Source organism: Carlito syrichta, unplaced genomic scaffold, assembly GCF_000164805.1.
Source record: "Carlito syrichta isolate Samal-C Ts95f unplaced genomic scaffold, Tarsius_syrichta-2.0.1 Scaffold287961, whole genome shotgun sequence".
NCBI lineage: Eukaryota > Metazoa > Chordata > Mammalia > Primates > Tarsiidae > Carlito > Carlito syrichta.
In genome coordinates this window covers 79,139-97,521 of record NW_007232057.1, presented here as the reverse complement: position 1 = coordinate 97,521, position 18,383 = coordinate 79,139, and the positions used below count along the sequence as shown (strand labels likewise).

The window sequence follows — 18,383 nt, the reverse complement described above, 5'->3', positions numbered from 1 at the left end:
CTTCAGCAAGTTTTTTTTTTTTTTTTTGAGATTCTTTCAATGCGTTTGCCTGTTTCATGATGGATGATGTACAAGCTCACCTGCCTGCACCGCACTGAGTGTTCAGCAGCTTTTGACCAAAAACAACAAGACCCCCGTACCCACCCTCCGTATTCACCTGATATCACCCAGAATGACTTTTTTTTGTTTGTTTCCCCAATGAAAAGTCCTCAAAGGGAAATGTTTTATCCATGTGGAAGAGGTGAAAAAAAAAAAAAAAAGGCAGAAGCACCAAAAGGCATACAAATTAACGAGTTCAAAAACTGTTTTGAACAGTGGAAAAAGTGTCTCAGTGGGTGTACTGCATCAAATGGAAAACACTTTGAAAGTGATTGAAGTTTAAACATGGAAGAATTATTACACAGTTTTTTTATAAGTAAATCTGTTCTGGGGGGATTTCCCCTCGTACACTCTCTCCTTCCTCTTTCATAAGGGCACTAATCCCATTCATGAGTGCTCCCCCCAAAAGCCACCTCTTAATACGGTTTCATTAGAGACTAACTTTAAGCCTATGAATTTGGGGAGGGGGCCGGAACACCCACAGACAGGGCGAAGAGTGCCATAGTCAATGCTAATTAATTATTAATCCTTCATCTTGAGAATGTCAACAGGCTTCCTAGATATGTTAAAAAGTAAATTCTAGGTCTGGTTAACTTTCTATTGACCACACGGAACCATATTTTATTATTTATTTAGAGACAAGGTCTCGCTATGTTGCCCAGAGTGGTCTCGAACTCCTGAGCTCAAATGATCCTCCAGTTTCAGCCTCCCAAAGGGCTGGGATTACAGGCGTGAGCTACCACATCCAGCCCATACTTTAAATAGGTGAGAAAATATTTTAAATAGTATTTACTTCAGTCTTACTTTTGACTTTGACAGCTGGGGCAAAAGGAAAAAAATCAGACAAGTAGTGTTTGTCTCTTAGAAATTATGCAGCACTTAAACGTTCCACTAAGATTCTGTACATACATATTTATTGAAGATTGTAAAAGTTACACTGTGTAAGTTACTTTTGTATGTGGGTGCATAACGCATGCATTCACTTAAATATTTTTCATCTTTGTCATGTCTGTATTTGTCTCCTTACTTGGATAAACTTCAAAATATCAAAAAAGGACCTATCTTCTCTGCAATGGTGTCCTTCAGCAATAATGGATGCAGTTGGTAAAGAGGAAAGACTTTGTGTTGGACTCCTGGCTTCATCACTGTGTGATCTTGGGAAATTTGCTTTACCTCTCTGAGCCCCAGATCTCACTTGTAAAATTGGGGAGATAAACCTTGCAGAGTTTTGGAAGAATTCATTAATAATGTATGCTAAGCACTTAGTGCTTCCAAGTGTACTTGTAACAAAAGGTACTTATAGATAAAATGATATATTTTTTATTTATAAAGGTTAGTCCTCTCGGCCAGGCATGGTGGCTCATGCCTATAATCCCAGCATTTTGGGAGGCTGAGGTGGGATGATTGATTTAGCTGAGGAGTTTGAGACTGGCCTGGGCAACATAGCAAGACCTTGTCTCCACAAAAAATAAAAAAAACTAGCCGGGCATGGAGGTGCATTAGAGACTAACTTTAAGCCTATGAATTTGGAGAGGGTTACTTAGGAGGCTGAAGTGGGAGGATCATTTGAGCACTGGAGTCTGAGGCTGCAGTGAGCCAGGATCATGCCACTGCACTCCTGCCTGGGCAACAGAGTGAGATCCTGACTCCAAAAAAAAAAAAAAAAAAAAAAGTTAGTTCTTCTATTCATGTGATAACACAGATGGTTTTAATAAATGTTTTTGTCTCAAATTATGAGACATAATAATTTATAATTCTTTAATAAGTTGGTAATCTGGGATTTGAATGTTCTGGCTTCTTGGTCCTTTATACTTTATAAAATTAAAATATTTCCCCTGCAATGAGAGCCCCACGTATACTAGAAATTTGGCAGCTTTCACTCTGGGGACGATTTTTTTTTTTTTGAGTTGGAGTCTCACTCTGTCGCCCAGACTGGAGTGCAGTGGTCGCTCCCGGCCACCGCAGCCTCGACCTGCTGGGCTCCGGCGATCCTTCTGCCTCAGCCTTCCGAGTAGCCGGAATTACAGGCATGAGCTACCACTCTCGGCTGATTTTTGATTTATTGTAGAGATGAATCGCTGCCCAGGTGGGTCTCGAACCCGCGGGCTCAGGCAATCCACTCACCTCAGCCTCTCAAAGGCGCGGGATTACAGGCTGAGCCACCGAGTCTGGCTTGGGGACGACTTTTAAAAAGATCTATGTCTACAAATAATATATTATGTTAATAACACAGTGTTTTTCTTCCATGGTTGAATATTTGCAAAAGCAGCAGAATTTTCTGTTAAACATGTAGATTGCTGGGCCCGGGTTACTGGGCCCTGGCTCCAGAGATTTTGGAACATATTCTATAACCTACTGGGATTTAGGGAAGCTATTAAGATTTATAGTATTTGCTTTTAGTTGATATGTTATGTCTAGTGGGGTTGGACATTACATTTTAATTTTGTTATTTTAAAAAATATTTTAAAGATGTGGAGTACAATTCAGGATTCGGTATACAAGTAGACATCGTACAGATAAAGTTTGGGCCTCACTTTGGTCCCCACTTTGCCAGGTTTGAGATCAGGTACCCTTATTGAGGTTGTGTCTCCACCCTACCCCAGCTACTGTCAATCCCTTATTTTATTATTTAAAGATTTTTTTCTCCATATAGAGATAAAATCTCACTGTGTTGCCCAGGCTGGTCTTGAACTCCTGCCCTCAAGCAATCCTGCCACTTCTGTCCTCCCAAAGTGCTAAGACTACAAGAGTGAGCCACCATGTCCATCCTGAGGCTACATTTTTAACAAGCACTCCAGCACCAGATTGCAATGCAGGTAACCTAAGAACCAACCTTTGAGACACATGCCCTAGGGCAATGGCCTCTAAAGTGAAGTGTGCATGATTTAGGGGATTTGGAAGAATATTTTGAGAATTCTATCTATATTTTGATCTAAAACAACTATCCATTCACATTTAACATTCTAGAGGCTGCATTGGGTCTGCACATTTGATGTCACATGTCACAGACTTTATGAGGTGTCCTAAAGAAGAGGGAACAGGGCATCACAGGCAGGGGCGCTGCCTCTAGAGTCCTCCCGCTTTGACTTAAGCGATACATAATTTTTTGTGCCTGGTAAAAAGACTTTTGGTTTATATAATCCAAAAGCTATTTTTGCAAAATGGATAAGTGGGTTAGGAAACTCTAAACTCCCTACAGTGAAGATGAATAAAGATAATAATTCAAGCACAAGGAACCAAAGGAAAATGGCAAAATTGATGCTCCCAGAAAGATACATCAGTCATAATGTAACAGCGAAGACCATCTAATCGGACCTGACAAGATGTCTACCCCCCGAATTAGAAATCACCAAAGATGATATTAAGTATGAATGTATGTCTAGTATAGTTAATGATGAAGCTTGCCCTCTCTGGCCAAGTATCTTTGGGTCTTTGAGAGATGAATGATAGAATGAGGCCATCAAAGTGGCAAGACATTTTAAAATGAAGTGTTCTTAAATTTTTAAGAGTTTTTCTTTCTTGTAGTGTTAAGGGAAACATTTTTAAAAGATTCCTTTATTTCATCATAAGTTTTTAAAATCCACAAATCTCATGTCTCTCGCCACCCCAAAGATTTTCCTGCATCCTGACATGTCTCATTCTTTCTTCTCATTTACTTGAAAAATCTGTTGTAGAAAACAAAAATTGTTCTACAAAATAAGCAGGTTTTTAGCCTTAAGAATAAACAGATCATTCTGGGAGGTTAGCTAAAATCACATGTTTTGCAAATGGCCAAAAAAAAGAAAAAAAAAAATCCTCCAATCTGTGTTCAATGTTTTGTATTATAAATTAAAGGCTTACCCTTTTCTTTCTCCTTTTTTTTCCCCTTGGCTACTTTTTTGCCTCTAATTACTGCAAGGGGAATACTTTCACCATATGACTTATAAAGCTGCAAACTTTTCATTGAATTTTTATCACCATATCATGAATAATGTATTCAGTTCTGAAATGTCACAGTGAACATCAAATGGTTTTATATAATGCGTTCTTGCTGAAGTTTCAAGAAGCCAGCAATCCGGGGAAGCAGCACAGAAGACAGAAGTTTGGAAAGGAAACATGATACAAATTTGTCGTTTATCCAGGAGGAATAAAATAAGCAGCAGAAGAGTAAGTGGAGAGGAAAGACTGAGGGGTTTTTCCCCGCCCCCAAACCACAAATAGAAAAAAAGACAAACCAGTACAGTTGCCACTGGGAACAAGTAGAAGAAAAACCAGAAGGTAGGCAGAAACAAATGGTGGGGGAAGAGGGTTAGGAAGAAGGGGAAGGTTAGAAACCCGATAACTGCAGGAGTTTGAAATTGGAATAAAACAGTGTCATAGTTAGGAAGCACAGTAAAAATGTAAAATTTTTCAAGGACTGTTCAGTCACTTTCAATTTTTTCTGAAGAGTCTCGGAGTAGAACACAATAGCTGTTTTTAGAGTTCCATCTTTGGATACTTTATCAGTTGATGGGAGTGTGCATCCTTGTACACCGTTTCCTCTTAGGTTTTCAGAGAGCCCGTATTACGATCATCTGACTGGAGATAAGTGCTCAACCCTCTTATGGAACACGCTGTTAATTTTCTACCCAACAAATGTCTCCCTTTTTGCTTGCTAAGAGAGATCTATTCTTCACCCCCACCTCCCACCCCAGATATGGCATAGTCTGTTAAGGCATCTTGATTTCAGGGAGACCAGGCTTCATCCTAGTCCCAGAGAGTGAATCATGTTTGGTCTTAAACCAGTCATTGTAATACTACTTCTCTTGGCTAGTGATTTGTCTGGGGTAAGCACGTGTGTGCGTTTTCTATCGTTGCTGAAACAAATTACCACAAATTTAGCAGTTCAAGACAACACAAATTTATTACTTTACAGTTCTGTAGGTCAGAAATTGGGGTTGGTTTGATTGATTTCTCTGCAATGAATTTTAAAAAGACAAAATCAAGATGCCAGCTGGCTGGACTTTTATCAAGATGCTCTGAGAAGGATCTGCTTCCAAAATTATTCTGGTTGTTGGTAAAACCCAGTTCCTTGTGATTGTAGGATGAGGTCCCCATTTCCTTGTTGGCTATCAGCTGGGGTGGCCTCTAGCTCATCAGAGGCGTCTAGGTCATTGCATATAGACGCCTACATCTCAGAGCCAGTGACAGTGTTGAATCCTTCATACCTGGAATCATCCTGACTTCTGTTTCATCTCTCTCACTCCAGATAAAGTCAATGCATTGCCTTTAAGGAATGGTAATGATTAGACTGGGCTCTTGGCTAATCTATTTCAAAGTCTGCAAACCTAATTACACTTGCCTAGTCACAGGTTACAGGGATTAGAGTGTGGATGTACATGGGGCCCATTATCCTGCCTATCATTGTATGTAATCCATGTGTGGTCGAAAAAAACAAAGGGAAGTCCATTAGGAGCATCATTTTCTGGATGAGAAGACAGAGATATCACTCTTCTTGTCCAGCTAGAGATGCTGGCATCACCCTAATTCCTGGATCTCTGCTTTTCTACGCTTTAAAATGTAGTGTTGATTAATCTGATTAAATTCACTTATACCTCACTTACACTGTATTATAATTCATAACACATATCTGGAGCAGCACCAGCCACCTCAAAAGCATGAGACATCAAGAATGAGGATAGGCTTTGGGTACTATGGCTCATGCCTGGAATCCCAGCACTCTGGGAGGCCAAAGTGGGGGGACTGCTAGAATCCAGGAGTTCGAGACCAGCCTAGACAACGTGGTGAGACTTTATCTTCACACACACACACACACACACACACACACACACACACACACACACACACACAAATTAGCCAGATATGGTGGTGCACGCCTGTAGTCCTATCTACTCGAGAGGCTGAGGCAGAAGAATAGTCTTAGCCCAGGAGGTACAGGTTAGGGTGAGCCCAGATCGTGCCACTGCACTCCAGCTTGGGCAACAGAGTGAGACCCTGATTCAGAAAATAAAGAAATATGGATAAAAAGTAAATACACCAAGGATCCAAGGATGGATGGCAGAGCAGGAGAACAGAAACTGCCTGGGTTCTCTATGATACTTGTGAGTAACAGAACCAATGCCAGTGATTGCCTTTGTTTGGATGGCTTGTCATTTGAGGAAAGAGAACTAATTATTTAAGTAATCAGTCCAATTTTTCTGTTACAGGCAACTGAAAGGAAGTCTAGATGACATGTTGCCCTCACTCTAATTTTTGGATCTTTGCTTTCAATGCTTTAAAATGTTGTGTTGATTGATCTGGTTAAGTTCACTTATACTTCATTTACACTGTATTATAAATCATGTCTTCATTAGTGGGGGTCCATCTTAGCTTTATCTCAAGACTGAGCTCTCCATTACAGAATTCAGGAAGAGGGACCAGGGGTTGGAAAACTACGGCCTGTTGCCATAAGCAGGGGGAGCTGAGAACAGTCTTTACATTTGTAAAGGGTTGTTAAAAAACACACACAGGCTGGGCCCGGTGGCTCAGCCTGTCATCCCAGCACTTTGGGAGGCTGAAGCAAGTGGATTGCCTGAGCCTGCAGGTTCGAGACCAGCCTGGGCAACTTGGTGAGACCTCACCTCTACAATACATCAAAAACTTGGCTGGGCATGGTAGTGCGTGCCTGTAGTTCCAGCTACTTGGAAGGCTCAGGCGGAAGGATCACTGGAGTCCAGCAGGTCGACGACGGGGTGGTTGTGAGCGTGCCACTGCACTCCAGTCTGGGCGATCGAGTGAGACTCCAACTCAAAAAAAAAAGAAAAAAATACGCACAAAAAGAAGAGTATGTGGCCACAAAGCTGAAGAGACTTATTACCTGGTCCTTTGCAGAAAAAAATCTTGCCAATCCCCGTATTCGTCACACAGAGGAATCACCCACCTTTCATGAAGTTGAGACTAGAGTTTCCTAAGGGAACAGTCATTAGATCAGCACTTAATACCTTTGGAACATTCTTGGTCATTGCTCTGCTAAGCTATGGTCTGATCATATGGCTCCCTGAGCTATGATTGTCATGTTTTCTTAGCTTTGGCCCCCTCTCCTACCTTGAGGAGGTGAATCGTGTCTCTCTCTCTCTCTCATTTACTTTCTAAATAAACTATATTTTCTAATCTAAAAAAAATATTGTTATCGATCACAATGTAAAATTTTGGCACACGTGAAGATGAATTATATTTTGAAATTAAAATTCTGGCTGGGCGTGAGCCTGTAATCCCAGCACTTTGGGAGGCCGAGGTGAGAGGATTGCCTGAGCCCAGGGGTTCGAGACCAGCCTGGGCAACTTGGTGAGACCTCGTCATTACAATAAATCAAAAAAATTAGCCAGGTGTGGTAGCAAGCACCTGTAGTTCCAGCTACTTGGAAGGCTGAGGCAGAAGGATCACCGGAGCTCAGTAGATGAATGCTGGGGTGGTCGTGAACATGCCACTGCACTCCAGCTTGGGCGACTGAGTGAGACTCTGACTAAAAAAAAAAAAAATTCCTTTCCAGTTCAACACTTACTACATTCCTATCATTATAAGACTATGGTAGACACAGGGGTTACACAAAATGGGGTCTCAATGTAGCTGAAACTTGCTCAGGGGGTCACCTTCTGTGGTAGAAGTGGTCTATGTAATACTCCAAGGAAAGTCAAGGCCTGTGTACAAAGGACTGCATACACAACTTTATATATATATATATCCACTTTCTTCTAGGGATATTGAGGCATGGATGGACAGTAGGTTGTTGGAAATTTGGGCCTGAAACTCAGAAGCAGAAGAGGAGAAATGAATAACCATTTTTTAAAACAGTTCATCTATGTATGGTATTTTATTTAATTATCACATCAATCCCAAAAGGTAAATGCTGTTCATTGCAGCTTCTATTTCAGGTCATATTCCAACGTCCCCATATTCTTTTTACTAAATCAAACTAGTTACTTAAGGGAAGTTGAGGTTGATGATAACAATTGGGGAATGATTCACAAATGTCTAAAACTCCCAGGAGAGCAGACAGGAAGAGACATGAGAAAAGGGTCACACACAAAACCTGAGGGATTGCCTGTGTTTAATTATGCTTATATGTATGTATTTATTTATTTACTGAGATAGGGTCATGATCAGTCACTCAGGTTCAAGCAATCCTCCTACCTCAGCCTCTCAAGCAGTTAGGCCTACAGGCATATGCCACCACGCTCGGCTAATCCTTAAAATTTTTGTAGAGATGGAGTCTTGCTGTGTTGCTAGTCTTGAACTTCTGCCCTTAAGTGATCCTCCTACCATGGTCTTCCCAAATGCTAGGATTATTGTGTGAGCCACTATGTCTCTGACCTACCTGCATTTAATTGTTGGCAGAAGGAGGGAAGCTAGTGGAAAACTCTGAATCCAAGTGATCAGAATGTATACAGAGAACTAAAAGAGAGGCTTGGAAAGTCAGGTTTTAAAAGTTTCAGTACCTGGCAGGGCACAGTGGCTCAGTGAGACTCTGTACAGTTAAAAAAAAAAAAAAAAAAATTCAGTACCTTAAAGTAGGACAGATACTGAGATAAAGTAACTAAATTTCACAACAGGAGAGAAGACATTATTTCACACTGTTGTCTAATTTGGTAGCCATTAGCTACGTGAGGCTATTTATATTGAAATTAATTAGATCTAAGTAAAATTTTTTAAAATTCAAAATTCATTTGCTTCGTTGTACCAGCCATATTTGAAATGCTCAAAAGCCACGTCGCTAGTGTCTACATATGGGACATTTCCATCACTGCAGAAAGTTCTACTGGGATGTGTTTTTGAAAGTACCCAGAAGTGCAGAAGCAAGATTGCAGTGGGAGATTTCACACATCTCCTCTAACACCCAGTAGTTTGCAGTGTCTGGCTGATGAGACCTCTCCACCTTGCACGTGCCTCCTCACTTTTGCTATTCAATCTGGGTCTCGCCCTTTTTTTCTTGGACGATTGCAATGGCTGCCTATCGGCCTCCCGGCTTCTGCTTTTTTCTCCTTCTAACCTATTCTCCACACACGTCATTCCGTCACTAAATACCACTCTCTTTACCGTGCCGCTTTTTCTGGCCGGCCAGTCAGCCTTAACTTCTACTGACCACCTCCCGGGCCGCTGTGCGGATGCGGGCACTGTGTCAACCTTACAGGAAGGTGATCCCCCGTCCCGCGCCCTCCCTTCCCTCCCTGCACTCACAGGGTTCCTCACCCGTAGGTAGAATGACTATGATACATTTCTGTCACAAGTAACAGTAGAGAAGAAACAACACCCTCTCCTGTGTCTTTGATTTCTGATGTTACCAAACGTCTTTATTTATTTATTTTTTTGAATCGGTGTCTCACTCTGTCACCCAGCCCGGCAAATCAAATCAAATCTATCCATCCATCCATCCATCCATCCATCCATCCATCCATCCATCCATCATCTGTCTATCTATCTATCTATCTAATTATCCTTTCTCCTCGGCCTCCCAAAGTGCTGGGAATTCAGGCGTGAGCCCCCGCGCCCGGCCTCAAATGTTGTCCCTCTCCCTCTGCCCCTGCTGAGTCCCAGTTACTATCTCGTTACTTGTCACTTTACCGCCGCCACAGTCGTCCTCCCACCTCCCACGGGAAGCTCCGGTCGCATCACTCCGTTTCTCCAATCTCCCCCCCCCCCGGCCCCCAGGCCCTACAGAACCCACCGGCGTCAGGTCTTCTAAGAAGCTGGCGGCGCCCTACCTTTCCGCCTGGCTCCCTGCATTCCTCTTTCACACGTCTCGCCCTATCGCAACGTGGTACTCACCATTCATGCATATCCACCTCCTTCCCTCCCGCCCGCGCGGTGTCACCTTTCGGGGCCCAGGCTCCTCTCCCCTACCGCTAATAGGATGCAGGAGGAAATGTGCACAAAAAGCCCAAGGTAGTGGGGGTGGGGAAGGGGGGGGACACGACCACGATCGAGTGACCGAAGGACACACACCCGTTTGTCCATTTAGGGAGCAGCAGATAAAAATAAAGTGGCATGACCAATCATTGCCCTCCCCCCAAATAAGACCAGTGAATTTCCACGGCGACAGCGCCTCACAAGCCAAGGCTCTCTCGGCAGAGAAAGGGTCCAGCTGGGGCCCTGGGAGGCGAAGGGGATTGTGGGAACTCTGTTCGTCGCCCCGCTGGCTCACGGGAAATGTAGTTCAGACTTCTCCAACATGGCCGCGCCCAGGCGAGGTGGCGAGTGAGTACCCGCCGCGGCTTTCTGGGGCTGGAGGCGAGAGGCCGGCGAAGGAGAGAGCGCCTGAGTGGGGAGGATCGGGCCTGAACCGAGGCGGAGGGGTGGTGCTTGCTGGCGGGCTCGAGGGATGCGGATCTCCGCTTCCTCTGGTCAGCCTCTTCCCGTCTTCGCCATCTGCCTCGCCGGCCTGGGGCTGAGCACCCGGGGAAAGGAGGGATGATCTGGGCCGCGCTAGGGTGCGCGGTCCCGGGGCAGTGGGATGCCCGTGCGTTGGGTGGTCCTGTCGGTGCGTAGGGTGCACGTGTTTGTCTTTGGTGCGGGTGCCCACGTGGTGTCCGTGTCAAGCTTCTGCGCTCTTGGGGGTTGGAATCGGAAGGGTTGTAACCTGGGGCGCGTTCGTCCGACGCTTCCGGGGTTTTTTGGACCGGTGTCAATCCAGTGGAGTGCTGACGGCCTGGTCATTCGCGCAGCCGAGTCTTCCTGTGCTCTTCTTGGAGCCATCCTTGCGACTCTTGGGCCTCTGGTGGTGTCTGCCTGTGGTTTTCACTGATTTCATCGAAGGAACAGCTACTGTCAGCTGTATGCTAAGCTCCAAGTCTGTGCCTTCAAGTAGATGACAGTCTTCTGGGCGATCCCAACACAAACAGGCAGTTATAATACAATGTGAGAACTCCAGAGTTAGGGATATACACCAAGACTTAATGAAAACCTTGAAGAAGGGCACTGAACTCAGAATTCCGGAGGAGAGGTTTAGTAGCTAAGATGACAAATCCGATTTAGGTTTATTCTACAATTTTCTTTCCTCCTCCCTCCCTTCCCCCTCCTCTCCCCTCCCCCCTCCCGCCTCCTCTCCTCTCCCCTCCTTTTCCCTGCCCTCTCCCTCTGTCACCCAGGCTGGAGTGCAGTGGCACCACACATGGCCTACACATTTTTATTTCATGGCAACAAGGTGTTACAACTTGTTTAGGTGCTGGATGCTACAGGGTAAACAATATAGACAAAATCCCTACTTAGTGGAATGTACTTTCTATTAAGTTATGGGGGAAGAAAGACTAAACAAATTAATGAATATAACAAAATGTACAGGCTGGGCATGGTGACTCACATTTGTAATCCCAGCACTTTGAGAGGCTGAAGTGGGAGGATCACTTAAGTCCACGAGTTTGAGACCAGCCTGGGCAGCATAGCAAGACCTCATCTCCATATATAGAAATAAAAATTAAAAAAAAAAAAAAAAATATATATATATAGGCCAGGCGTGGTGGCTCACACCTGTAATCCCAGCACTTTGGGAGGCAGAGGCAAGAGGATTGCCTGAGTCCAGAAGTTCTAGACCAGCCTGGGTAACTTGGTGAGACCTCATCTCTACAATAAATAAGTTTTTTTAAAAATAGCCAGATGTGGTGGTGCACGCTTGTGGTTTCAGCTACTTGGAAGACTGAGGCAGAAGGATTGCCAGAGTCCAGTAGGTCGAGGCTGTAGTGGCCATGAGCATACCACTCCAACCTGGGTGGTAAAATGAGACTCTGACTCAAAAAAAAAAAAATATATGTGTGTGTGTGTGTGTGTGTGTGTGTGTGTGTGTGTGTGTGTGTGTGTATAAAGAAAGTATATAGTAAGTATTCTCCAAAGGGTTGAAATGGAGTGATATGACAAGTGATGGGATGAATTTTTTCAAATCATTTTTAACTCTCAGTTTCTTTTTAATAGTAATGCAATTTGGATAGCTATTAAATTCAAAAGTCATGAAAGAAGAAAACTCCCGCTCATGTCTTTGCTCATCTATCCATTAACCCCCTCGAGGCAACGCATATTAGCCGTTTTTTGTGTGTTCTAAAGATTTATATGTAAACCCTGTATGCACAGGAACATTTGTTTTGTCTATACTGCTTAGTCCATAACAGGCTCTCTGCTCTTCAGGGAGGGCTCTCTGCTGTTCAGGCTATTAGCTGTTCAAGGAGGACATGCTACTATTACTACTTAGAACAATATCCACAAGGATGTCTTGGGATTAAGCTAACTAACAAGGAAGTAGCAGAACATGCATACTCTCCAAACTCATGTTATCCCACAGAAAGTTTGCTTAGGCTGGAGATGGCTAGACAGGACTCAGCATGGCTAGTATCCTAGTAAATAGTGACCTCATTTTCATAACAAACCAAGCATCTGTGTGACAGTGGAGACTCCCTGGCCAGGGCGGTGGCCTAGTTAGAAAGCAGGTACCTCCAGATCTCAGCAGCTGGTGACTGAGGTGATTCAGATCTGCTGGGATCGCCAAGCTACTGGAATGGAGGAGAAAAGAGCCTCAAAGGCGATCTGGATTTTTCTTGCTTTGCATGCAATACCATGCGGGAGGGAGAAGGGAAAGGGAATAACAAAGATGGTCATGAGGTTCCATCTGCTGGTGTTGAACTCAGTGGCAGAACTTTAAAAAGATGTATCCAGCATCTTCTCTTTCTCATTTCTTCGACTTTGCAGTCTTTGCTCATGTGAACTATTAGGAAAAAATTCTGTGGAACACTCATCTCTTGTTCTCCATGACCACCTGCAAAGTTGCTCTTCCCAAAATGGACACCTTGGGATGGAATGGCTAGAAAATAGCCCCTTTGAAGGCCCTCTGATCTGCTTCTTCTGAAAGTTAGCAATACTAGGGTAATTAATCAATTTAATTCTCCTGAAAAAGATATGAGATAGTATTATTTTTATCCTATTCCTGTTTATAGATGAAGAAACTGAAGCTCAGAGACATACAAATAACTCACCCATCATACAGCTAGTAAGTGGTAGAGCTGAGATTTGAACCTGGAACCTGGACTGCTAAACACTTTGCTAGACTGCCTCATAGCACTGCACGAGGCTCTGGGATAACTAAGAAAAGTATGATTTAATCCCTGTCTTCAAAGAGCTCACAGTCCAATGGAAGGAGACAGACATTAGGACAAAAATTTATCATTAGTGCATTGTTAGCAATATTCATTCGGTATATCCCCTTCCTATCTAATAATGACTCCTAAAGCCTTCTAACCTCAGTCCCTTGCCTCGGAGCTACTTAATATTGTCACCTGCAGCCAGACATTGCAACCGTGTATCTCACCAGCACCTTAAACATATTCTATCCTAAATCTGGCTCGTTACCTCCCTTATTCATCAGGTCTTCCTGAGCCTCTTCCTGATTTTCTGGCTTTGAAATGACATCACTGGCCTCTTAGTCACTCAGGCTCTATCCTGTTAGGAAGTGATCGCTGAGTCCTCTCTCCCTCATGTCTGAGTAGTCAAGGCTTATTAAATCTACCTGAACTTGTCTCTCACCCTACCTCTTTCCCCTCACCCCCTGTTTCCTTTCTCCTGCTTCCAGCCTAGATCAGGCTAGCATTACTATTTGACAAACTGGATTACTGCAGGTCTTCTTATCTCCCTACTATGCTGTCCATTCAGCCTGCCTCCCTGGCCTTACCTCCTGTCAAGGTACCCCGTGTGCTAGGAAATGGGATTGATGCCATCTCAATAGACCTGGTATTGTTCTTCTAGGCTTAAAGATGAGTAATGAGGGTTTTGACTGTCTGGTTCTTTTAATTTTTTTATTATTTTTTTTAAGTTGGAGTCTCACTCTGTTGCCCAGCCTGGAGTGCAGTGGCATGCTCACGGCCACCCCAGTGTCAACCTGCTGAGCTCAGGCAATCCTTCCACCTCAGCCTTTCAAGTAGCCGGAACTACAGATGTGCACTACCATGCCCGGCGAGCTTTTTGATTTATTGTAGAGATGAGGTCTCGCCAAGTTGCCCAGGCTGTCCTCTAACCCGGCTCAGGCAGTTCTGTTACCTCAGCCTCCCACAAAGTGCTGGGATTACAGGCTTGAGCCACTGCGCCTGGTCTGTTTATGAGCTGTTTTGAATTATGGTTTTATTTAACCCCTTAAAGTTATTTCTTTTGCTGACTTTGAAGACTTTCAAGTGTGTAGATTGTGGGACTGGATCAGCAAACTCCCTGCTCTGAAAAAATTGTGCCTATGTCTCACAGTCTTTGCCGGGCGTGTCCATTTCTGTTTTGGCTTCTGCTCTCTACTGCCTCACTAAATACCTTCCTTTCTTGCTGACGGTGGTATGCTTATCCTTCAGTACTCAGCACAAGTTTCCTTCTGTTTTGAAATCTTCTTGACTTTTCCAGCTAACATCTTTATTTTTTTTTTGGTCTCTGATTTATGTCACACCTAAAGATTGTCCCATTAGCACATAATTATATAAGGATGTGTCATTCTTTCCTTGTTTAGTGTTTGTTTTCCTCAAGTAACATATAAACTTGCTGAAAGCATAAACTATGTACTATATGTAGTATTATGGTTGTTTGCTGTAGGGTGCTAAGACCATAATAGGCATATGTGTATTTACTCATTTATTCATTTAGCATTTCAACAAATATTTCCTGAGCAACTACTACATGCTGGCATTTCTGCTCTCCTGGAGTTTATATCATGATGGGGAAATTAAGCTAACAGGCGAATCATCACAAATTGTGTTAAATTCTGTGAACAAAATAAAGTAGACTATTGTGATAAAGCCTGACATAGGATGCTGATTTGGATAGTGTCGTTATAGAGGCCTCTTTGGGAAAGTACTTAGTAAGTACTTACTGGCATATTTTGATAAAGTGAAAGCACAATCTTATGGAATTCTTATTTCTGTTAAAAAATTACAGATGTAGGCCGGGCATGGTGGCTCAAGCCTGTAATCCCAACACCTTGGTAGGCGGAGGTGAGAGGATTGCCTGAGCTCAGGGGTTCCAGACAAGCCTGGACAACATGGTGAGACCTAGTGTCTACAATAAAATCAAAAATTAGCTGGGCGTGGTGGCGCATGCCTGTAGTTCCAGCTACTTGGAAGGCTGAAGTGGAAGGATTGCCTGAAACTAGCTGGTCGAGACTGTGGTGGCCGGGAGCATGCCACTGCACTCCATCCTGGGTGACAGAGTGAGACTCCGACTCAAAATTAAAAAAAAAAAATTACAGATGTCAATGTATGACATGTACTGTTTTAAAAATAATAGAACCAATACCTGTAGCTACCATGTAGCATAAGAAATACCTTTGATGCTTCTTTGATTTTTCATATAAATTTTCTTTCTTCCTTCAGAGAAAAAACTTCTCTCCTAAATTTTGTATTTTTCATTTCCTTGCTTTTCTTTTACCTTTACTATATCTGTGTTTCTAAATAATATATGGCTTACTTGTTGATTTTGCCTTTGTGTAACTGGAATCATATTGTATATTCTTCTGTGAATGTTTTGTGTTGTTGCTTCTCCCCAGTCTCCCGCCTTACCTTCCTTCCCTCTTCTCCTTTTCCTGCCTTGCATTATGGCCTTGAAATTTGTCTGTGGCACATTTTACCAGGACTACAAAAGTACAGGGATTCGTTACTTATGAGTGAAATAGTGCACTTCATAGAGCTACAACTTTGGAACACTTTTTAGAACTATCAGAGATACTGTTAGATATTCTTCTTAGATGTGTATCTGTTCTCACTTCTCTTTGTTGGTAAAAGGTAAATGAAGCATTTTAAAAAATTGTCACGTAAAATATTTGAAAACTATAGAATATATGAATAGCATCCTTATCATTGTTCCTTTAGGATTTTTAAGGTTGATGTTTTTTACTTTTTTTTTTTCAGTATTGCTATGGACAACAACCATCAAAGTAATTACAAACTCAAAAAAACTGAGAAGAAGTTCTTAAGGAAACAGATTAAAGCCAGACATACTTTGCTGAGACATGAAGGCATTGAGACAGTATCCTATGCCACTCAGGTAACCTAACACTATTATCATTTGAGTGTAATGTATTGACATGTTAATGCATTATATTAATAATTGCTCAAGACTGTTATTGTTCAGTCATGTGTTATATCTGTATTAAATATATATGTTATATATATATATATATATATATATGATAGGACCTGCTAACTTTCTGTTTTGGTTTACAGTCTAGTCTATAGTTTGAATTTCTATTGATCGTGTGGATTGAACTGGAGGAATTTGTGAGTATATGTTAATAATAACTGTACAAATCTTTTCAGTTTACAAAGCATACTTATATTCATTTTTATATTTAATTCCCTAAATATTCTTATGAGATAAGTGAAGAAATTAAAGTTCCGAGAGGTTATGACATGTGCATTGGTATAAACCAGTAGGGGTTTCACAGAAACTTAAAGCTAGATCTTTGAGATCCTGATACAATCTTCTTTCTTCTGTTCCCAACCTTAGCTATTTTATGAAGTATTTTGATTATGTACTATAAAACATTTTCTTTTATTAGACCTTATTGACAAAGCATTTTCATTATCTGATGGCAATACTTAAATGAGATGCTAAATATGAGGGACTATGAGATTTCCTGGGCTATCACTTAGTAGAACTCAGCTTAACTCTTTTTTTTTTTTTTTTTTTGAGTTGGAGTCTTAGCTCTTAATTTCTCCATGTATTTGGACATGAGCAGTATCCTTTGACCTTGGCTTTCTTCATTTGTAAGCAGGGCATAGTATTGCGTACCTTTTTACCCCACTGGATTATTAGATTCTAGAGAATTAAATGGTACTTACTCGACTTTAAAATACTACCATGAATATAGGAAGTTCTTGTGATATTCTTTTTGATTCATAAAGTTATAAGATAAGAGTAGGAAGGGAGCTTCGATATCATTTAATGGAGGGTCAGACGTACAGTTGAGAGGGCGGAGCTAGAATGAAAGTTTAGAGCTCTTGACTCTCTGACCCGTTCTCTTCCCTTGTGCTCACCATGCTGTCTTCCGGGCTACATCATAGCTTAGGAATGGGCAGTCTGATGGGACATTTGAATTTAGCAGGTAAAAGAGACATAACTTGGAGTTAAATATTAGTGACTTGAGAGAAGTTAAGCCAAATTCTTATAGTGTGGATGGAGCAGATGTAAATTAGAATTAGTTATGTTTTCATACATGCCAGTGTTTCAGCCAGGAGCCACTGGGGCTGCGAGGCTTCGGAAGATTAAATGGATGTAGCCTATGCTCATCTCTTCTTACTTTCATCTCTTCCCGGCATGACTTGCTATCTTTTCCTTGCAGGGCCCACGAAGAAAAGTAGTCAGGAAAAAAAATGGGCTCCATTTCTTGGCTGCTTCTGAAGCTTGTTTCTGGTCGGGTCTGTCTTTTCTTTAGAACCTCCAGAAGCTTTCATTTCAGCTTCATGGCCTCCAGTGAAGTGGCATCTCATTTAGGCTTTGATTATTTTTTCTCCATCACATTTTTAAAGGAAAAGAATAAAATTGTAGAGGGACCTCGACTTATATGTTATATATTCAGGGGAGAACAAATATTCTTTAAATACTGTATTATAAACACAGGTTCCCTGGGGCAAATTTATGGCATTTAATATTTTTCTAGAGCAATGACAATGACCCTCAGTGGTCAGGACTGAAGATAACCTTAAAAAAATCCAAGTTCTGCTTATTATTACTTAGAAAATTGCTTAGGTGAGCAATTATGAATACAATAATTATCATAATTATATTGTATAACACACTATACTATCCCATGACCAAAGTTTTACTTTTATTATTATTTAATTTTATAATAATTCTATTATATCTTTTTCAAACAAGGTTCTAGGTGTTCTCATTATGTGTAATAAAGCCAATTAACTATGACTAACCTTGAGCTTAGTATAAATCAGGGGTCGACAAACTATCATCCTCAAACTAAATTATGCTTGTGAGCTAAGAATGGATTTTACGTTTTTAAAGGGTTGTTAAAAAATAAAAATAAAAACCAGACTAGGCAACAGAAACTTTTATGGCCTGCAAAGTCTAAAATATTTCCTATCTAACTTTTTTCAGAAAAAACTTTGCCAACACCTGGGATAAATGATGAAATGGATGAGACTAGGCCATCCATAGCTTACTTTTATTCTACTATGGTTTTCAGAAGTCATAGATTTTAAATTAAAGACCTTAACTCCATGTGGAATGGTTTTTAAGTGTATAGTCTATAGGGGTGTTAGGCCATAAACATCAAAATAGATGTAGGAGACTCCTCCTTCACCTCAAAATTT

At 41.9% G+C, this 18,383-nt stretch overlaps 2 protein-coding genes across 4 annotated transcripts in view; one reads left to right on the top strand and one right to left on the bottom strand.

Moving 5' to 3' along the window:
* ELMOD1 (ELMO domain containing 1) overlaps window positions 1–9,898 on the bottom strand; it is a 98,846-nt gene extending 88,948 nt beyond the window's left edge. For both annotated transcript variants that reach the window (XM_008053215.2, XM_008053216.1), the window contains exon 1: window positions 9,880–9,898. In XM_008053215.2, coding sequence (XP_008051406.1) covers window positions 9,880–9,882 — 3 coding nt within the window. In that variant the 5' untranslated portion in view covers window positions 9,883–9,898. The remainder of the gene's footprint in view (window positions 1–9,879) is intronic.
* A 384-nt stretch (window positions 9,899–10,282) lies between these two features.
* The window catches only part of ALKBH8 (alkB homolog 8, tRNA methyltransferase), a 57,747-nt gene continuing 49,646 nt past the window's right edge, over window positions 10,283–18,383 (top strand). Inside the window, exons 1-2 of one of the 2 annotated variants that reach the window (XM_021710044.1) lie at window positions 10,283–10,296; window positions 15,966–16,101. In XM_021710044.1, the coding sequence (XP_021565719.1) occupies window positions 10,283–10,296; window positions 15,966–16,101 (150 nt within the window). Of the gene's footprint in view, window positions 10,297–15,085; window positions 15,104–15,965; window positions 16,102–18,383 lie in introns of those variants that run through there. The other variant, XM_021710043.1, reaches the window with a different exon arrangement.